The following is a 15,763-nucleotide window of genomic DNA, read 5'->3' as shown; positions in this document are numbered from 1 at the left end:
TAGCGGCCGCAGAAAACTGACATGTCATTTTTTGCGGCGCCGCTAGGGATCCCGGCCAGAGTGTATACCATGTGTATACACTCCGTCCGGGATGCCCTTGGCCTGCAGCACAATGTGGGTAAAGAATTAATCACGACCATGTTGCAAATTGACAACACTGGACGTGATTAATAATTTACTTACGTTGTGTGAACATAGCCTAAGGCTGTGAGAAATTGCAACACCTGACTTCTGAAGTCTTCAATAAAAAATAACTGCCAGCATGATGCTCAGATAAAAGATTCTTTCTCCCTCACATGAATTATGTTATATATGGAAACACTCAACTGCAGTTTCCATTGTTTTTCTGCAGTTTTTATATTTTCATGTGCACTGCTAGTCTAGCATTTACTCATGTGCACTGCTTAACTGATATTGACTCATATGTACGTTTACTTAGCATATACCCATGTGCACTACTTACCTAAAACTTATTCATATGAACCACTGACCTAGCGCTTACTCACCTGTACTAAGTATATTACTGACCTAGCATCATTCTGTGTGTTCCTCTTAAATCAATTAACCAGCAAAGCATTTTTAAATTACTGAGAAAAGTCCCCCAATGCGCCTATCATTGTCTAGAATATGAACTGTTACACTTCTTAAGGACATTCTGCAGGACTTCAGAAGGGGACCTAACATGCTTTTCCTCAGTGCACAGCTCTAAGCAGTAGAGATGATCGAACATCGGTAAATCTTAGGTTCAATTAAACTTGAACCTTTTTGAACCTGCAGCATTTGATTCCCGATGCCTTCCAGTTCCATGGGGAAGGTGGAGACAGCCCGGGTACTGCCTGGAATAAGGCTGTATCCCTGTATTCCAGGAGGTACTTGGGCGCTCTCTACCTTCCCCATGGAGCGGGAAGGCATCGGGAATCAAATGCTGCAGATTCAAGAAGGTTCAAGTTTGATTGAACCTAAGATTTCCAGATGTTCGATCATCTCTACTTAACAGATGTCACTACAGTCAAGAGACTAATGACTAATGACTGGGCTGGCAAGGTGGATGGTAGTGAATGAACCTTGTACATGGGTACAGTATGTTAGGGAGGACTATGCATGGTCTCACTGAAAGTGTTACCACTACAAAAGATAAGATAGCAAGCAATATACAGTCTAGGTCCACTTATGTCCTCTCCACTTGGATGTTAATACATTTTGTATTATGAATTATTTAATGCATTATGTATGACAAGAATGGGCTAAGAACATATTTATATTCTAATGTAATGTTCTCCATTATAGGTACAGCTGAAGAGTGAAGAATCCAAAACATTTGCAATGAAGATCCTTAAAAAGCGACACATAGTGGACACAAGGCAACAGGAGCACATTCGATCTGAGAAACAGATAATGCAAAGTGCCCACTCAGACTTCATTGTAAGGTAACATACGGCTCCCAAACTAGAGAAGAATTGCCATAGACAGAAGGAGACAATGGAGAATGCACATTCTCCACCTTTGTCTTTACCTTGCAGACAAATGCTGTCCTGTAATGGCTGTAGACAACATATCATCTCAATGCTGATACTTTGGGATTATTATGAACAGTGCATAACATAATGTTCCCTATTACAGGTTATACAGAACATTTAAGGACAGCAAGTATTTATATATGTTGATGGAAGCCTGCCTAGGTGGAGAGCTTTGGACTATTCTCAGGGACAGGTATGTAGTCTCTTCTATATTGTATCAAGGTTATACGGAAAATGCCATATGCTGCAATTTGATGGAATACTGCATGCTGCAAAACCAGTAATTCTGTTACTTATCAATCTTACTGTATCTCTATATGTCAGGCTTGTAATTTGTGGTTATGAAGGAAGAGCAGAAGAAGCTTAAATGTCATACTGCCTGCTTCTCTGATTGTCGGAGATACTCCTGATTTCATAATGGACTGTGATCACATTTTATTTTAAAGTGTGAATCAGTATCATGAAATGTATAATGTTTCGCCTTGTTCCAAGTATGCTATAGGGCAGAAATGTACTGTTGTCATAAATGTGCATGTTAAAGGGGTATTCTGGTATTTTTTCCCCCCAGATCAACTGATGTCAGAAAGTTATACAGATCTGTAAAGTACTTCCATTTAGAAATCTCAAGTTTTTTAGTACTTATCAGCAGCTGCATGTCCTGCAGGCTATTGGGTTTTCTTTCCAGTCTGAAACAGTGCTCTATGCTGCCATCTCTGTTTGTGACAAGAACTGTCCAAAGCAGAAGAGATTTTCTATGGGGATTTGCTACTGCTCTGTACAGTTCCTGACATGGACAGAGGTGTCAGCAGAGAGCACTGTGTCAGACTGAAAAAGAAATACATAACTTCCTGCAGGACATACAGCAGCTGACAAGGGATATTTAGTTTTGTTTTCCCTATTGTCCTGCTGTACAAGGCACTGAGAACAAACACTATATATTAAAGTCTCCGAACTGTTGGGGGGAATGAAGGATCAGGCATGTTGGATCCTTTGCTACCACAGAAAGAAGTTTCTGACAGTGTTTTTAATATTTGTTGTATTTGCCCTTTGAAGACAGGGCTATTTTAGTTGATCTCAACCCCGCACACTATATTCACTGTGAACTGCACCCCCCAATACAGCTTTCTTGTCTCCCTGCTATATACAATGGGGGAGATTTATCAAACTGGTGTAAAGTAGAATTGAGAAATTTCAATCATCACAGATTCTTTGAAAAATGAAGGGTGGAATCTGATTGGTTGCTGGGGGAAACTAATGCCCCTATTCCACGGGTCGTTGGAGGAGCAAACGAGCGCTGTCAGCGCTCGTTTGCTCCTCGTTCGCCGCTCGCTGCCGCCGCTATTCAACGCGGCTGCAGCGAGCGGGTGAGTGCGGGAGGGGGTGGCGGGGAGCTGCGGGGGGGCTGCCCGGGGGATCGCTAGATCGTCCGGGCAGCCCATAGGATATAGCAGCGTCTGCTGACGATGTTCCTGTTCAACGGAGCGACGGCAGCAGATCGCTGCTATATCAGTCGCTTGTTTTTCAACATGTTGAAAAACAAGCGACTGCAACGATCAGCCGACATGAACGATGTCGGCTGATCGTTGCACTCTATTCCACGGAACGATTATCGTCCGTAGCGGTCGATATCGTCCGAAAACGAACGATAATCGTTCCGTGGAATAGGGCCATAAGACAATTCTACTTTACACCAGTTTAATAAATCTCCCCCAATATACTTCGACAACTCTAACTCTTCTTACATTGGAATATTGCTTGAAATGGGGAGAAATCCCGAGGCCTGTGCCCCACGGCCATGTATTACAATCAATTTGCTTCTTGTGCTTGAATGAATTACTTTACTTTGCATTTTACTCTTTTTCCCATCAATTACTATCGTATGACTACAAATGAGCAGCAAAACAACACCAGGAGTAACTCAAAATGTGTATAAGTATGAACTTCATTTTGCTATGTCTGTCCTTATTGTGTGGTATGACCAGCATGTAAGCCGGCTGATGTACTGTGTAGCTGCTGGTAACGTTCCATCCAGCTGATCAGAACTAACATGACATGTTCTAAGGCAATTCTTTCTGTTTCTCTTCAGCGTGAGAAAATGCTATTGCCCTTTGCTTTCTGTACATGCTGGTTATCACACAAACAATTGATGGGTGTGTTTCATCTTATAGATGTGTATCTTTATTTACCTTTATGCCATCGCCAATTCATCTGTGATTTTAAGTGAACGCTTGTGATTTTGGAACCATTGCATTTTCTTGTCTGTAAGTTAGCTGTAAAACTAAGAATAATAAGAGCCCATGTCTCAGCTTCCTAGACTCCCGATAGCGAGAGTAGAGATTTTCGACTTTTAAGGGGATGTGGACTTTAGGCCACCACCAGATATTGTGAAGTGTCTACTCATATTATCCTCTGCCAGTCTCCTGAATTTATAGGAGATGGATACTGACACACTGACCTCATAGGCTATTTGCTATAAGGGTATTTAAAGTCATGATAAGGTTCTGTGTGTATACAGGGTAAATCTCACTAATGAAAAGTCATCAAGTTGACTGTCTTCTTTGACTATCATTTCACAGTTTATTTTATAGCTAAAATAAAAAAATTGTAAGTTACTCAATTTTTTTTTTTTTTTTTTTTACAAATCTTGAGTTACAGAATGTCACTACCCTGAGCTGCATTTATGGTCCTGCAGGCTTCAGAGCTGACATCTCTCAGCTTTTGTTCTGGTTAATTGAATTTTGAGTAGTGCAAGCGTTGTAAAGTAATCTAATAAAGAAAAAGTTATCTTAACCTCTGATGACACACTTATTGATAGTTTGTGCTATTATCCAGAAAATATTTGACTCTCTTGACTATATCAAAGGCTGCAACTCAGAATCAGGGCAAGATGAGGGCAGAAAAGTATTTCTCAAGTTACTCATATTTTTATGTTGGTTATATCTCTAGGTGAACTGCACATTGTTTTTTTTATAGATAAACATTTATCTACACACAATAAACTGAGAAGACCCTTTATGACTTTTAATCCCCTAGAGTACATCATTGCTTTAGTGCACAGGTGTCAAAGCTTTGGCTCCGGCTGTCCAGATACTATGAAAAGTGTAATTTTGCAACAACTGGAGTTTGACACCCCCTTGCTTTAGTGGATATAGTTAGCCATGCATCCTAGAAAAAATGTGGTCTTCTTTCCCACAGCAAGCAATCCCACTGGTGGAATATTAACACACCCCAGAAATAAACCGCTGTCACTCATTGTGACGCGACTTCCCATTTGCTTTGGGAAAAATGGCTGCCCCAACAAAACAGCAAAAAAATTAATAACTCTGAAAGTAAATCAAACGTGATGACAAGATGGGTTATCGGACTCAGCGATATACAGGTTTTTTTTACGGAAATCCTCTCTAGAAAAAAACAAGGTTATTTTGTGATACAATATATTTGCCTCTATTATTACTGTGTCTACAGCATGCTGGCAGATGTTCAAGCTGTTGTTTACTGTATCCGTTTTCATTACACAATTATTTTCTCATTACATATGTATTTGATCATTGTACTGAATCGTGTTGACACCTTAGGCAGTCACGTCTGCTGTACTAAGGCCATTCAACAGCAATACAGCAGTTGCGTTGAATGTGAAAGTCTTCTGGACATGGTGACTGTGATTTCTATTATATATAGAGAACATATAGTTATAAAATTTCACTGACCACATGTGATTTCTTCCAGAGGTTCATTTGAAGATTCTACGACAAGGTTTTATACGGCTTGTGTAGTTGAGGCCTTTGCTTATCTGCATTCCAAAGGGATTATTTATAGGGATCTCAAGCCAGAGAACCTTATTCTGGACCATCGAGGTTATGCAAAGCTGGTAAGTGGAAATGGTTACGGTAATGCTGATATTGTTCATAAACAATCCTTAGAATTTCTTATGAAGTTCAAAGACAATGGGATATGACTGCTTATTATATGTATAGATTGCTGAGTCCTACAACATATAAGTATAAAGTTGCTGTGGAGGATATGGGTTCAGTACATGTCGCCGTGCTCGGCTCTGATTTGATTTAGTGTGAACAATGGCTGATTTATTATGTTCTGCTTTTCTGATTTTCTGCCTTCCTTGGACTATGTGTCATGTAGCATGGGCTGAGAAGATATATCATTTACAGATGGCTTAGCTTTTGTCTAAAGGCAAGCACGCTGCCAACTTCTTGCCTTTGATTATATTCTTCTATTACAGGTTGACTTTGGCTTTGCAAAAAAAATAGGCTTTGGTAAGAAAACATGGACCTTTTGTGGAACCCCTGAATATGTAGCTCCAGAGATCATCCTGAACAAAGGTCATGACATTTCAGCAGACTACTGGTCACTGGGAATCTTAATGTATGAACTCTTGACTGGCAGGTATGGGAATCGCCATGATAAAAATAGTACAAGCAAATCATGGAAGATTTATGTCCTTGTCACTTTGATTATAGCACTGGCAGGAACTAGACTTGGCAGTGGTCAATGTAAGTTAATGCTTTTTTAATAAGGATGTAACAGAGCCAATCTTTATATAGTACTAAGATGCAGTGAGGAATAATGGTGCACAGTACTCAATGTCACCCTATATAGAAGGGCTTAGATTTCTAAGATTCAGTTAAATTTTTTTCACATTTGGATGGATAATACACACATAAAGACATCATATTATAATGACTTGTATTAAAAAATCATCATGATATTAGTCCTAAATCCTTATCTGACAACAGAGTTCAGCTAATGTATTTGTGGGTGGTCCTAGTGAGGGGCAGGCCACAGGTTCTGAGACTGGACAAGTAATACCCTGAGGCCGCACAGCTTTAGGATTGTATTAGGCGGCCCGATCACTATAGTAAATGAGTGCCGAACTGCTAGATCGGTGCTCGTTTACTGAGCCTATTACACAGCCTAATTATCATGCAGCAAGGGCTGCATGGAGATCATTAGCGATGTCCGTGCAGCCCAGTCTTTAAAAGTGTAATACGTTACCTTTCCACACTCCCTGGTGTCTTCTTGTCTTCTACCTGCTCCCTGCAGCGAACGGTGAAACTTCAGAGCCGATCTCTGAAGTGAGAAGCTACTCAGAGTATCGCCGCAGTGGTCCTATCCCAGCCAGTGATTGGCTGAGCAGCTTCTCACTTGAAAAAGCGTATGTGGAGTGTGGAGAGCTAACATGAATTTTAATATTTTCGTTACAGATTCATCAGCCGTCGTTAGGTCACGACCCAACGACACGATCAGTCGATGATCATTGTCATCAGCTGATCATTGTCTTTATTACACAGAGTAATAATCTGCTGAAGCAGCCTGATTTGGCAGATTATCATTCTGTATAATAGGGTCCTTAGACCATTGTTCACACAGCCTCTTGGTTTAGGCTGCCACCCCCCTGCTGAACAATGTTCATGAACTTTTTGTATAAAAGCTAAGTTGAAGTGATTTCTCAAATGCAGCAACCTCAGATCTCTACACCCAACACAGTCCACGCAGAACTCTCCTGGATCCCTCAAAGGGCAAAGGCATCATAGCGCAAAGACTTGAAAGACACTCGAAGTCACCCCATGAGTATAACTCTTAGGCCCCGTTCACACTATGGATTCGGCACCGATTCTGTAATGTGAACATGGCCTTACAGTAGCAGCATAACAGTAATAAACAATCCTTAGCACTCTATGCCAAACAGAGATCTGATTGCCCAGGACAGTGAGGACCTGGCAGGATTTCCCCAGCACCATAACTGCAACTGGATGGCAGTTACAGATATTCAATGATCACTGCCTGAGTGGTTCCTTCAAGTGTAATAATGGGGTTTCCAGCAACAGGCCCACTGCTGTGATAAGCCACCTACCAATGGACCTGCTGAATGAAAAGGTCCAAATTTAAATTTCTGTAAAAGTCAGTGCTGATGGAGTTCCTTCTTTTTCTCCAGGAGAAATCTAAGGAGTCTTAGATTCTGTATGTGCATGAAATGTATTTCTTTAGTGGAGTCCATATTCTGAACATAGGAGAAGCATTGCAAGGACACACATAAGCCTCCACCAGTCCATTTTCACTTTGTGACACAAAGCTCTTATAATGTGACCCATAAAACTCTAATCATCGTGCCCTTATTATGTAACACACTTAATATTCCTCTTGTCCTGTATAAATAATATGCTTAAATAAATTTCATTCCAGCAAATAGAGAGATACAATTACCATTAACATCCTAACAAGAAACATAATTTGCTTCTTCAAAGCAATAAAAGTAATGAGATTTTCATTTGCATTAATTGTATCATTTTCTTCCTCCAGCCCCCCATTCTCAGGTCCAGACCCTATGAAGACTTACAACATCATACTGAGAGGAATCGACATGATTGAATTTCCAAAGAAGATTACCAAAAATGCTGCTAATCTAATAAAAAAACTATGCAGGTGAGACGGAAAGCGCCTATTACAGACATTAAAGGGGAGATGTGGGAGAGCAAATCGCCCACAACAATCTACAAAAGTTTGCCCTTCATTAAAGGAAGTGTGCTCAGGAAAAGCTGCTTGTCACTAGTAATGCAGGAATAGCAAGGGCTCCTTTGTCACTAGATGAGCAAACAGTGATGTGGATTTTTTTTAAATCAGCAAATCCATTACACCTTAATACTCTATTGAGCTGTTATGAGATCTATTGCTTATAGTTAGCTTGTGTAATCTCTTTGCCATCTCTTTTTCTCTGCCTTCACTATGCACTCACTCCCTCTTCCATGTCTCTCCTTTAACTTCTCTTTTCAATATACTTGTATTGGCACCAGCTGCCCGCTTAGCCCGGGATCTATGAGCTGTGGCTGGCAATGAGCTATTGGCTCCCCACTGTGCCAGTTTCTCTTGATGCCTCCGGCCACAAGAGGTCACTCTCTCCCTCAGTGCTCTGGTGGCGCACGGGTGACATCATTTGTGTGCTTGCAGAGCATAGAGAGGAAGAAGACACCAGAGGACAGAGGTGCAAACCATATGAATATCTTTTTTTTTAGTTTTTTGTTTTTCATTTAGGGGGATATGCGGTGTCACCTGGGGGTGGAGGATATGCCTAATGTTTTTGGCTTGCCCAGCTCTCTTGCCATTCTGCTCAGCAGTGGCTAAAGTTTAGAGGGAGCATTGCTCATAAACAGAGGATGGAATTTTTTTCAGACAGAAAGTTTAGCAAGTTGGGAAGAGGATAAAAAAGCTTGATAGAAGGAGAAAGAAACACTTTTCTTTGATGGTTATGTTACAAAGTTCCCTATACACACTTGTGCTAGTAATTTATGAAAAGTTTGTGTGAAATATTCCGCAGATTTTTTGCTCATGAATCTGCTGCAGAAAGTCCCAGTGTATCGAACCTGTTTGAACCCCCAGGGCATGTTTACACAGGATGGAAATGCTGCAGGTTTTCCCTAATGGAAAATACTATGTTTTCCACACCGAAAACCGTATCAGTAAACCCACACGCAATTCTGTGGATTAACATGCAGATAAGTCGCTACTAGTTATGTTAAGAGTTTAAAAAGAAATGAATGTACCTGAAATTCACAATGGGCTTCAGTGGACGTGCAATGTTTCCACAACCCACCCACAACACCTGCAGATTTACTGGAGAATTACCAATAAATCCACAGCAAAAAATAGATTTCTGTGCATTTTTGCAAATCCGATCTACCTTGCTTCTATTCTGCATGTAGAGTCACTGTGAAAAATTAATTTATCTGGTTGTTGTTGTTGTTATTATTATTATTAATTTATCTGGTTGTTATTATTATTATTATTATTATTATTATTATTATTATTATTATTATTATTATTATTATTATTATTTTTGTTGTCTTAAGAAATTATCTATAGAGTATCTACTGTCCAGGCTTTTAAGTACATTCTAATATATAATTTATCAGCTATAGAGTACAAATAAGGAAATCATTTTATAGTTTTAACTACTAAATTATACTGTATATAGTGTTGAATGTTTTATGTTTTAGCAAATGAAAAAAAAGTAGATGAATTGCATTCAAACCCCACAAGTCTGAGAATTCTTATGTAACTAGCTTTCCTAGAAAGATCTGAGTTCAGGATTCCAAATTTTTTGCTGGAGTGTGCTGCCCTCTTGTGGTTCTTAGGTGTTACTGCTAACAAAAATGCAAACATCACTACCATTGATTCCAATTATTGTGTGTATACTGTAACTCATGTGCTGAAATTCACTGAAGTTTCTCTTTTGCAACCTTTTTTATTACTAGGGACAATCCGTCAGAAAGGTTAGGAAACTTGAAAAATGGAGTGAAAGATATACAAAAGCACAAGTAAGTTACAGATAAGTAGGAGTAGTACCAAAGGGTACTATAGAACTGTAGACATTTGTGATCTCAACTTCACCAATGTGATCTCACATATGATCTTTTTCCTTAGATTAACCCTTTTAGATTCTACAAGACTCATAATTGCCAGGATGGATCATTATATCTACACTATTAATATGACTTATTAGAAGGATAAAGCATCTTGTTTTATAAAAGCATAGGCCCAAAGCCAAAATACAGGGCCGTTCATGTTTTTTTTTTTTTGGTGGAACAGTCATGTGCTGTATATGTTCCTTATGAGCAAATACCCAAGAGAGCTGATAAAATGTTATTTTAGCATCTATGCCAAGAATGACTTTCCAAGACATCAAGATGTTGGAAAAATGATTTTTATCAAACTGAAAATTATTCTTATCAAACAGAATTGACTGTAAGAACTGTGGAAAATGATTTAGTCTCAGGGCTGCTTTGACCTTCGATACAAAAGCTCATAAATTAGAATGATGTTCCCACGGTACTGTTGCTTATATTACCACCTGTTCAAATCTGTAGTGGTGATTCTATAGACTTAATGGAAGTTTCCAGAACCTTAAATGGGTTATCCAGCGCTAGAAAAACATGGCCACTTTCTTCCAGAGACAGCACCGCTCTTGTCTCCAATTTGGGTGGGGTTTTGCAACTCAGCTCTATTGAAGTGAAAGAAGCCTAATTGCAAAGCACACCTGAGCTGGAGATGTTGTCTCTGGAAGAAAGTAACCATGTTTTTCTGGCGCTGGATAACCCCTTTATTATTAAGTCTTAACCATTCACCAATCATCCTAGTGAACCCTTGCTATCCTCTTATCCCCTGCCAGAGAGTGGCCTCTACTAGCCACAAACAGGCTGTCTCTCTCTCTGTGGCTGATTTATATATATGTATTATGTAGGCCACCAGTCTACTATAATCATACAGCTTATTGCAGCCCATAAGGTCCTATATAATGAGTGTAGATATTGTTAGAATGAAAATTTCCATTTGTGTTATGTCTGTGTATATTTGTAAGGATTTCCAGTCACAACATATTGATGGCCTAGACAGCTCCTTTTATTGTGTGGTGGCCATGCAGTACTGCAGCACAGTTTCTGTTGAAGTGAATGGAAGCTGAGGTGCAGTACCCCAGTACAGCCACTAGTGTACACAGCCGTCTGTTTCCTGATCCGTCTTCTTTGTGTATACCAGAGACATTGTTCAGGCAAACAGCTGATCGGCAGGGGTGCCATGTGTCAACCTTTCACTTTCTTAGTAAAGTAATAAATAATTAATTATATTTAAAGTCATGATTATTATTAAATACATGATTTATTATGTCTTTCAGATGGTTTGAAGGCTTTAATTGGGAAGGTTTAAGAAAAGGTACCCTCACACCTCCTATAATCCCAAGTGTAAGTATCACACAGCTCCTGAATGCAGCCGACACACCCAGTTCACCCAGACTAGTCGTGGTAGCCATCTGTAGACTTCACAACATTGTTGTTTTCAGAATAAAAGAGGACGTATGAATGATATTACAGAGAAACATACATAGTACATAATGACTTTTGGTCAATGCCTGATGAGCACACAATGAGTCGGATATCCACAAGCAGAGATCTAAGGGCTCTGTGTTTACTTTGGATCTCAACTGAAACAAAAAACGCATAGAAGCTGAAGAAGGGCTGGCATTGTATGCAATCTCATGAACAACTGGCAGAATACATGGGGTTCTATTTAGTAGGAGTCAATGATTCTACTTTGCTTCACCTGACAGTTCAGCCTACAGCTATGGAAATAAGAGATCATTATTGTATTACAATGGGACTACAGAGCTCCTAATGTCTCATCAAGTTAAATGGTAACATCTAACAATTAGACACTTGCTCTTGAGTTAAAGTAATGTTGTAGGATTTATTCACATTCCTAATTAGTAGTAGTTAGACTTTCACTTGTATACCATCGGGTGGATGTCAGCTTAGTAAAATAGAAAAGCTTCCATCTAAGCGCTCATACACATGGAAGTAACCTTTGCACAAACCTCAAGCCTCTATGTGTCTGTATGGACCAGTAGACACTTCAAGTGCCACTTTTTATGTGATACAGCAATATTTTTTTCTTGATTGTTTACACATAGGCACATAAAGATATATTTTGGGGCACATAATTATATCAGTGCTATGTGACATATTCATATCACATACATCTGTAATACTGATATGGGCGTGAGTCCTAAATAAAGGAATTGTTTAAAGAGGTTTTCCAATGAAATTATCAGTTTTCATTGAATAAAATCAATACATATTAGTAAATACTACTTTTCTGAGGTACTTCTGCTCCTGATACAAAATGTTTGCTCTGTTCTCTCCTTTGACCCTCTTTCTCTCTAGTGCACATTTTATACTTCCTGTACCTGTGATACACTCCAACTCATTCTAAGGATCAACCAACATAGTGCAGAAAAATAAAGTTAGCTTAAATCCCAGCTAGAGTGTACAACAGGAACAGGAAGTTACATTCTCACAGGAAGTGGGGCAATAAATATAACGGAGGCAGGCAATTAGCATCAGAAGTAAAATTGTAAAATAAGTAAAAAGTAAAATTGTATTAATTAACTTTATTTGTTCATTTACTAGACATTTGCAAACATGTTTCATTGTCGGAAAATTCCTTTAAGGTTGTTGGATTTTATTATATCCAACTTGATTTTACATTTTTGCGTCTCTCCTCTGCAGGTCTCATCCCCAACAGACACAAGCAATTTTGACAGTTTTCCAGAAGACAATGACGATCCTCCACCTGACGACAACTCAGGATGGGACATAGACTTTTAATGCATTTTTCTTACCTGCTTCTGCCTTGCTGAAGACAGCTTTCCTGAAACATGGCTGCCAAGAGAACAAAAGAAAGAACTGGGGAAGATTAATGCTCGGGGTCACCATGATGCCTTGATTGATGCTGCTATAGTAACTACAGTGGCATTAGGACTTATTGCTTAGTTCACAATAACCCTCTTTAACATATTTTTGTTTTAACTTTTAATATAGCAGTCGACATGGTGGTCCTGAAGCAAAGCCTCATTTAAAAGTATATGCTTTCAAATATTGCAGAGTTCACAATTTACCTTTGAAACAGTATAGCATAAAGTGTATTGAAACTGTACATATTTTGTAGCTAGTACTATCCATAGGAAGGAATAATTTATTTCGGTACAGTTGTCCAGCTCAGGCAGCCATGCCTGATTCTTTACAGGAGGGATGTGCAGTACGGCCCCTCTTACTGCTGTTATACTACGGCTCTCACCATGATCTGGCTGGCTGGGGTTGATGGGATCGGTAGGTCGGCAGCAGCTCTGGGGCTCGAATATGCAGGTTTCTCTTATAAAGTGCATAACTGATGACTTACTGCAGGTCAGAGTAGATAAGTGTGGAGAATATTTATTAATGTTTTACCCCAACTGTGTCCTGCTGAAAAAATACGCTCTCCTTCCTTTATTATTATAGAATGTTCCCATGCAAGTAAACGGTACCCAGTGCAAAGGCTGAACTAATATTCAAAAGTATGCAGCTTATTGAAGAAGTGGGCTCTGGCTGCCCTGTAGTATTTAACTTTAGGGGTTGGGGTACCTTGAGGCTTAACTTGCATAGGATTGTCCCAACAAAGAAGGTGGACCTTGATAGAAAGAAAGATACATAGGAGGATGCATAAGGAATTTAGCAATGCATCCTAGTATATATACCCCCCCCCTACTGAGAGCTTTAAGGTGTCACCAGTTTCTAGTTAATGATAGGCTCTATTCCTATGACTATTGGTTCAGCTATAAAAAAGAAAATAAAATGGCTGCCACCAATGTGTAAGCAGCATATATACCATAATAATCTGGATGGTACAAAGTTTCCCCACTCAAAAGCTGAATTGGATGTTTGTTTTCCGCACCCATTGTGAGGACCACAATCATTTGGTCATTTTATGTTCATGTCAATCCAATTCTTGAAGCAGTTTTTTTGTTTTGTTTAGTTTTTTGGTTTTTGTTTTTTTACTTGTGTTCATGACCAGACTGAATGTTAACCTCTCTTTTGTTAGATTTTTAACAATTCTATTAATAAAAAGCACAACTGTTGCATATGCTGTTGAAAATGATCATACAAGGTATCGTATTCATTCATCCATCCTCATTAACAACATTGAATGTACTTATAATGGCGATTCTGGGTTCTCTATTCTCTATGATGAGCGAGGTTAGAAGGATTACACATTCCTGGGTATTAGGGATGAGCGAAGCAGCAGACTTTTGGTCCGACGGCATCTTCGCTCAATTACTATGCCTGCGATGCCTGCGATCCCGGGTACATAGTTGCGCTCCCGGGAATCTGCGGGCAGGATCTTCCAGGGAATTCAAGAAACATTCCCTGGATTTCCAGGGAATGTATCTTGAATTCCCTGGAAGATCCCGCCGCAGATTCCTGGGAGCGCAACTATGCACCCGGGATCCCAGGCATCGTACAGGAGTGAGCGGCTTTTGGACCAAAAGTCCGAAAGTTCCGCTCATCGCTACTGGGTATATAAAGTGTAACTGTCATTTCAGACAACTGTGCTGTCCTGTGTGTGTACATGAGGAGCAGCAATTTTTCTAATCATTACCCATCTGCAGGCTCAGCTTTCTCTAAGCTCAGCTTAGAGTGGATGGAGTTTAGCCTCCATGATGTCTCCCATATACCACATATACACACACACACACACAAAAAAAAAGCAATGCATACTGCTCTCCTACCTCTCTGTAGCAAAACCTCAGAAGTAGCAGCAGCATGGAGAGCATTATATAGGAGTAATTGAGCAGTATAATATGTTAATCCCGCTCCCTGCATTTACATTTCTCCTTCCCTAACCCTCCCCTCTACATATAATTCTATGGACAGAGTAACCTGTTCTCTCAGTAAATAATCAGTTTTTTTATATTCAATTTTTCTAAAAGCTCTTTAAATGACAGTTACACTTTAAGATCTATTATATACTGAATAATTAGAAGTGACATTAATACATCAATGTATGCTTCTTAGTACTATATAGCTCCAAGTCTACTCAGTGTTTGCTGAGCACAATAGGAGTTGGTGCTATGTGTAACCATGCAAAAAGATGGAGTAATATCAACATAGGTTAAAGTTAGTTAGAATATGAGCTGGATAAATGGGTTGCATAATTGCCCACCTTTTTGCACACATCCTTTGCAGGTACCTCCACACCTTCATATGGAATATGGTGACTACAATTGATATGTAAGAATAACTAAGAACAGATCCTTCAGGGCATATCCAAGGGAGACCAGGAAGTTCAGCCATGAACAAAAGTATCCAACTGTTGAATAATGTGACGAAGGACCTCTATAGGTGTGGAGGACATATGCCTCTAAAGGATTAGACACCCTAAATTAAGTGTAAAATCTGCAAAATGAGAATTACATAAAGTGATTTGGGTAAAACTGATAGTAATAACATAAAATTCTAATAGCAGCTTCCAGAGCTAGAATGTTCTTAAAAATGTTGGTATTCTCATTCTATGGGAACACAATAGGCAGCAGATAGGCAGCGGTATGGTATGTTAGTAAGTGTCTATTTAATGTGAGGTATTGTAGATCACAAGCAAATTATTTTTTCACACAATTTGGAGACTAGTGATCTTTTAAAGAACATTATAGCAAAACTAGTAGGAATAATTATTTTGAATTTCTATATGGTTAAAGGTTGAACCCCCTATTTTGGTGGCTATTATTTTCTTTAGCGAGGGCTAAAGAGGGTGTTCTTGTAAATGATGTCAGCCAGGACCTGACAAGCGCTTTTTACTGTATCTAGGTGCTATGTATATACTTGATGTCAAGATGTATACAACTCATCACTTCTTAGATGTAGGAGCCTTCA

At 39.3% G+C, this 15,763-nt stretch overlaps 1 protein-coding gene across 4 annotated transcripts in view; it reads left to right on the top strand.

The window, feature by feature from the left end:
• Nucleotides 1–13,991, top strand: part of PRKG1 (protein kinase cGMP-dependent 1) — a 788,657-nt gene extending 774,666 nt beyond the window's left edge. For all 4 annotated transcript variants that reach the window (XM_069980327.1, XM_069980326.1, XM_069980330.1 and 1 more), the window contains 8 exons: nt 1,288–1,427; nt 1,621–1,710; nt 5,244–5,385; nt 5,755–5,918; nt 7,833–7,955; nt 9,782–9,844; nt 11,197–11,263; nt 12,587–13,991. In XM_069980327.1, coding sequence (XP_069836428.1) covers nt 1,288–1,427; nt 1,621–1,710; nt 5,244–5,385; nt 5,755–5,918; nt 7,833–7,955; nt 9,782–9,844; nt 11,197–11,263; nt 12,587–12,685 — 888 coding nt within the window. In that variant the 3' untranslated portion in view covers nt 12,686–13,991. The remainder of the gene's footprint in view (nt 1–1,287; nt 1,428–1,620; nt 1,711–5,243; nt 5,386–5,754; nt 5,919–7,832; nt 7,956–9,781; nt 9,845–11,196; nt 11,264–12,586) is intronic.
• Nucleotides 13,992–15,763: the final 1,772 nt, after the last annotated feature.

This window comes from Dendropsophus ebraccatus, chromosome 8, assembly GCF_027789765.1.
Source record: "Dendropsophus ebraccatus isolate aDenEbr1 chromosome 8, aDenEbr1.pat, whole genome shotgun sequence".
Classification (NCBI taxonomy): Eukaryota; Metazoa; Chordata; class Amphibia; order Anura; family Hylidae; genus Dendropsophus; species Dendropsophus ebraccatus.
Note: the sequence above shows the minus strand (reverse complement) of the source record. Positions and strands in the feature narration are given on the sequence as shown.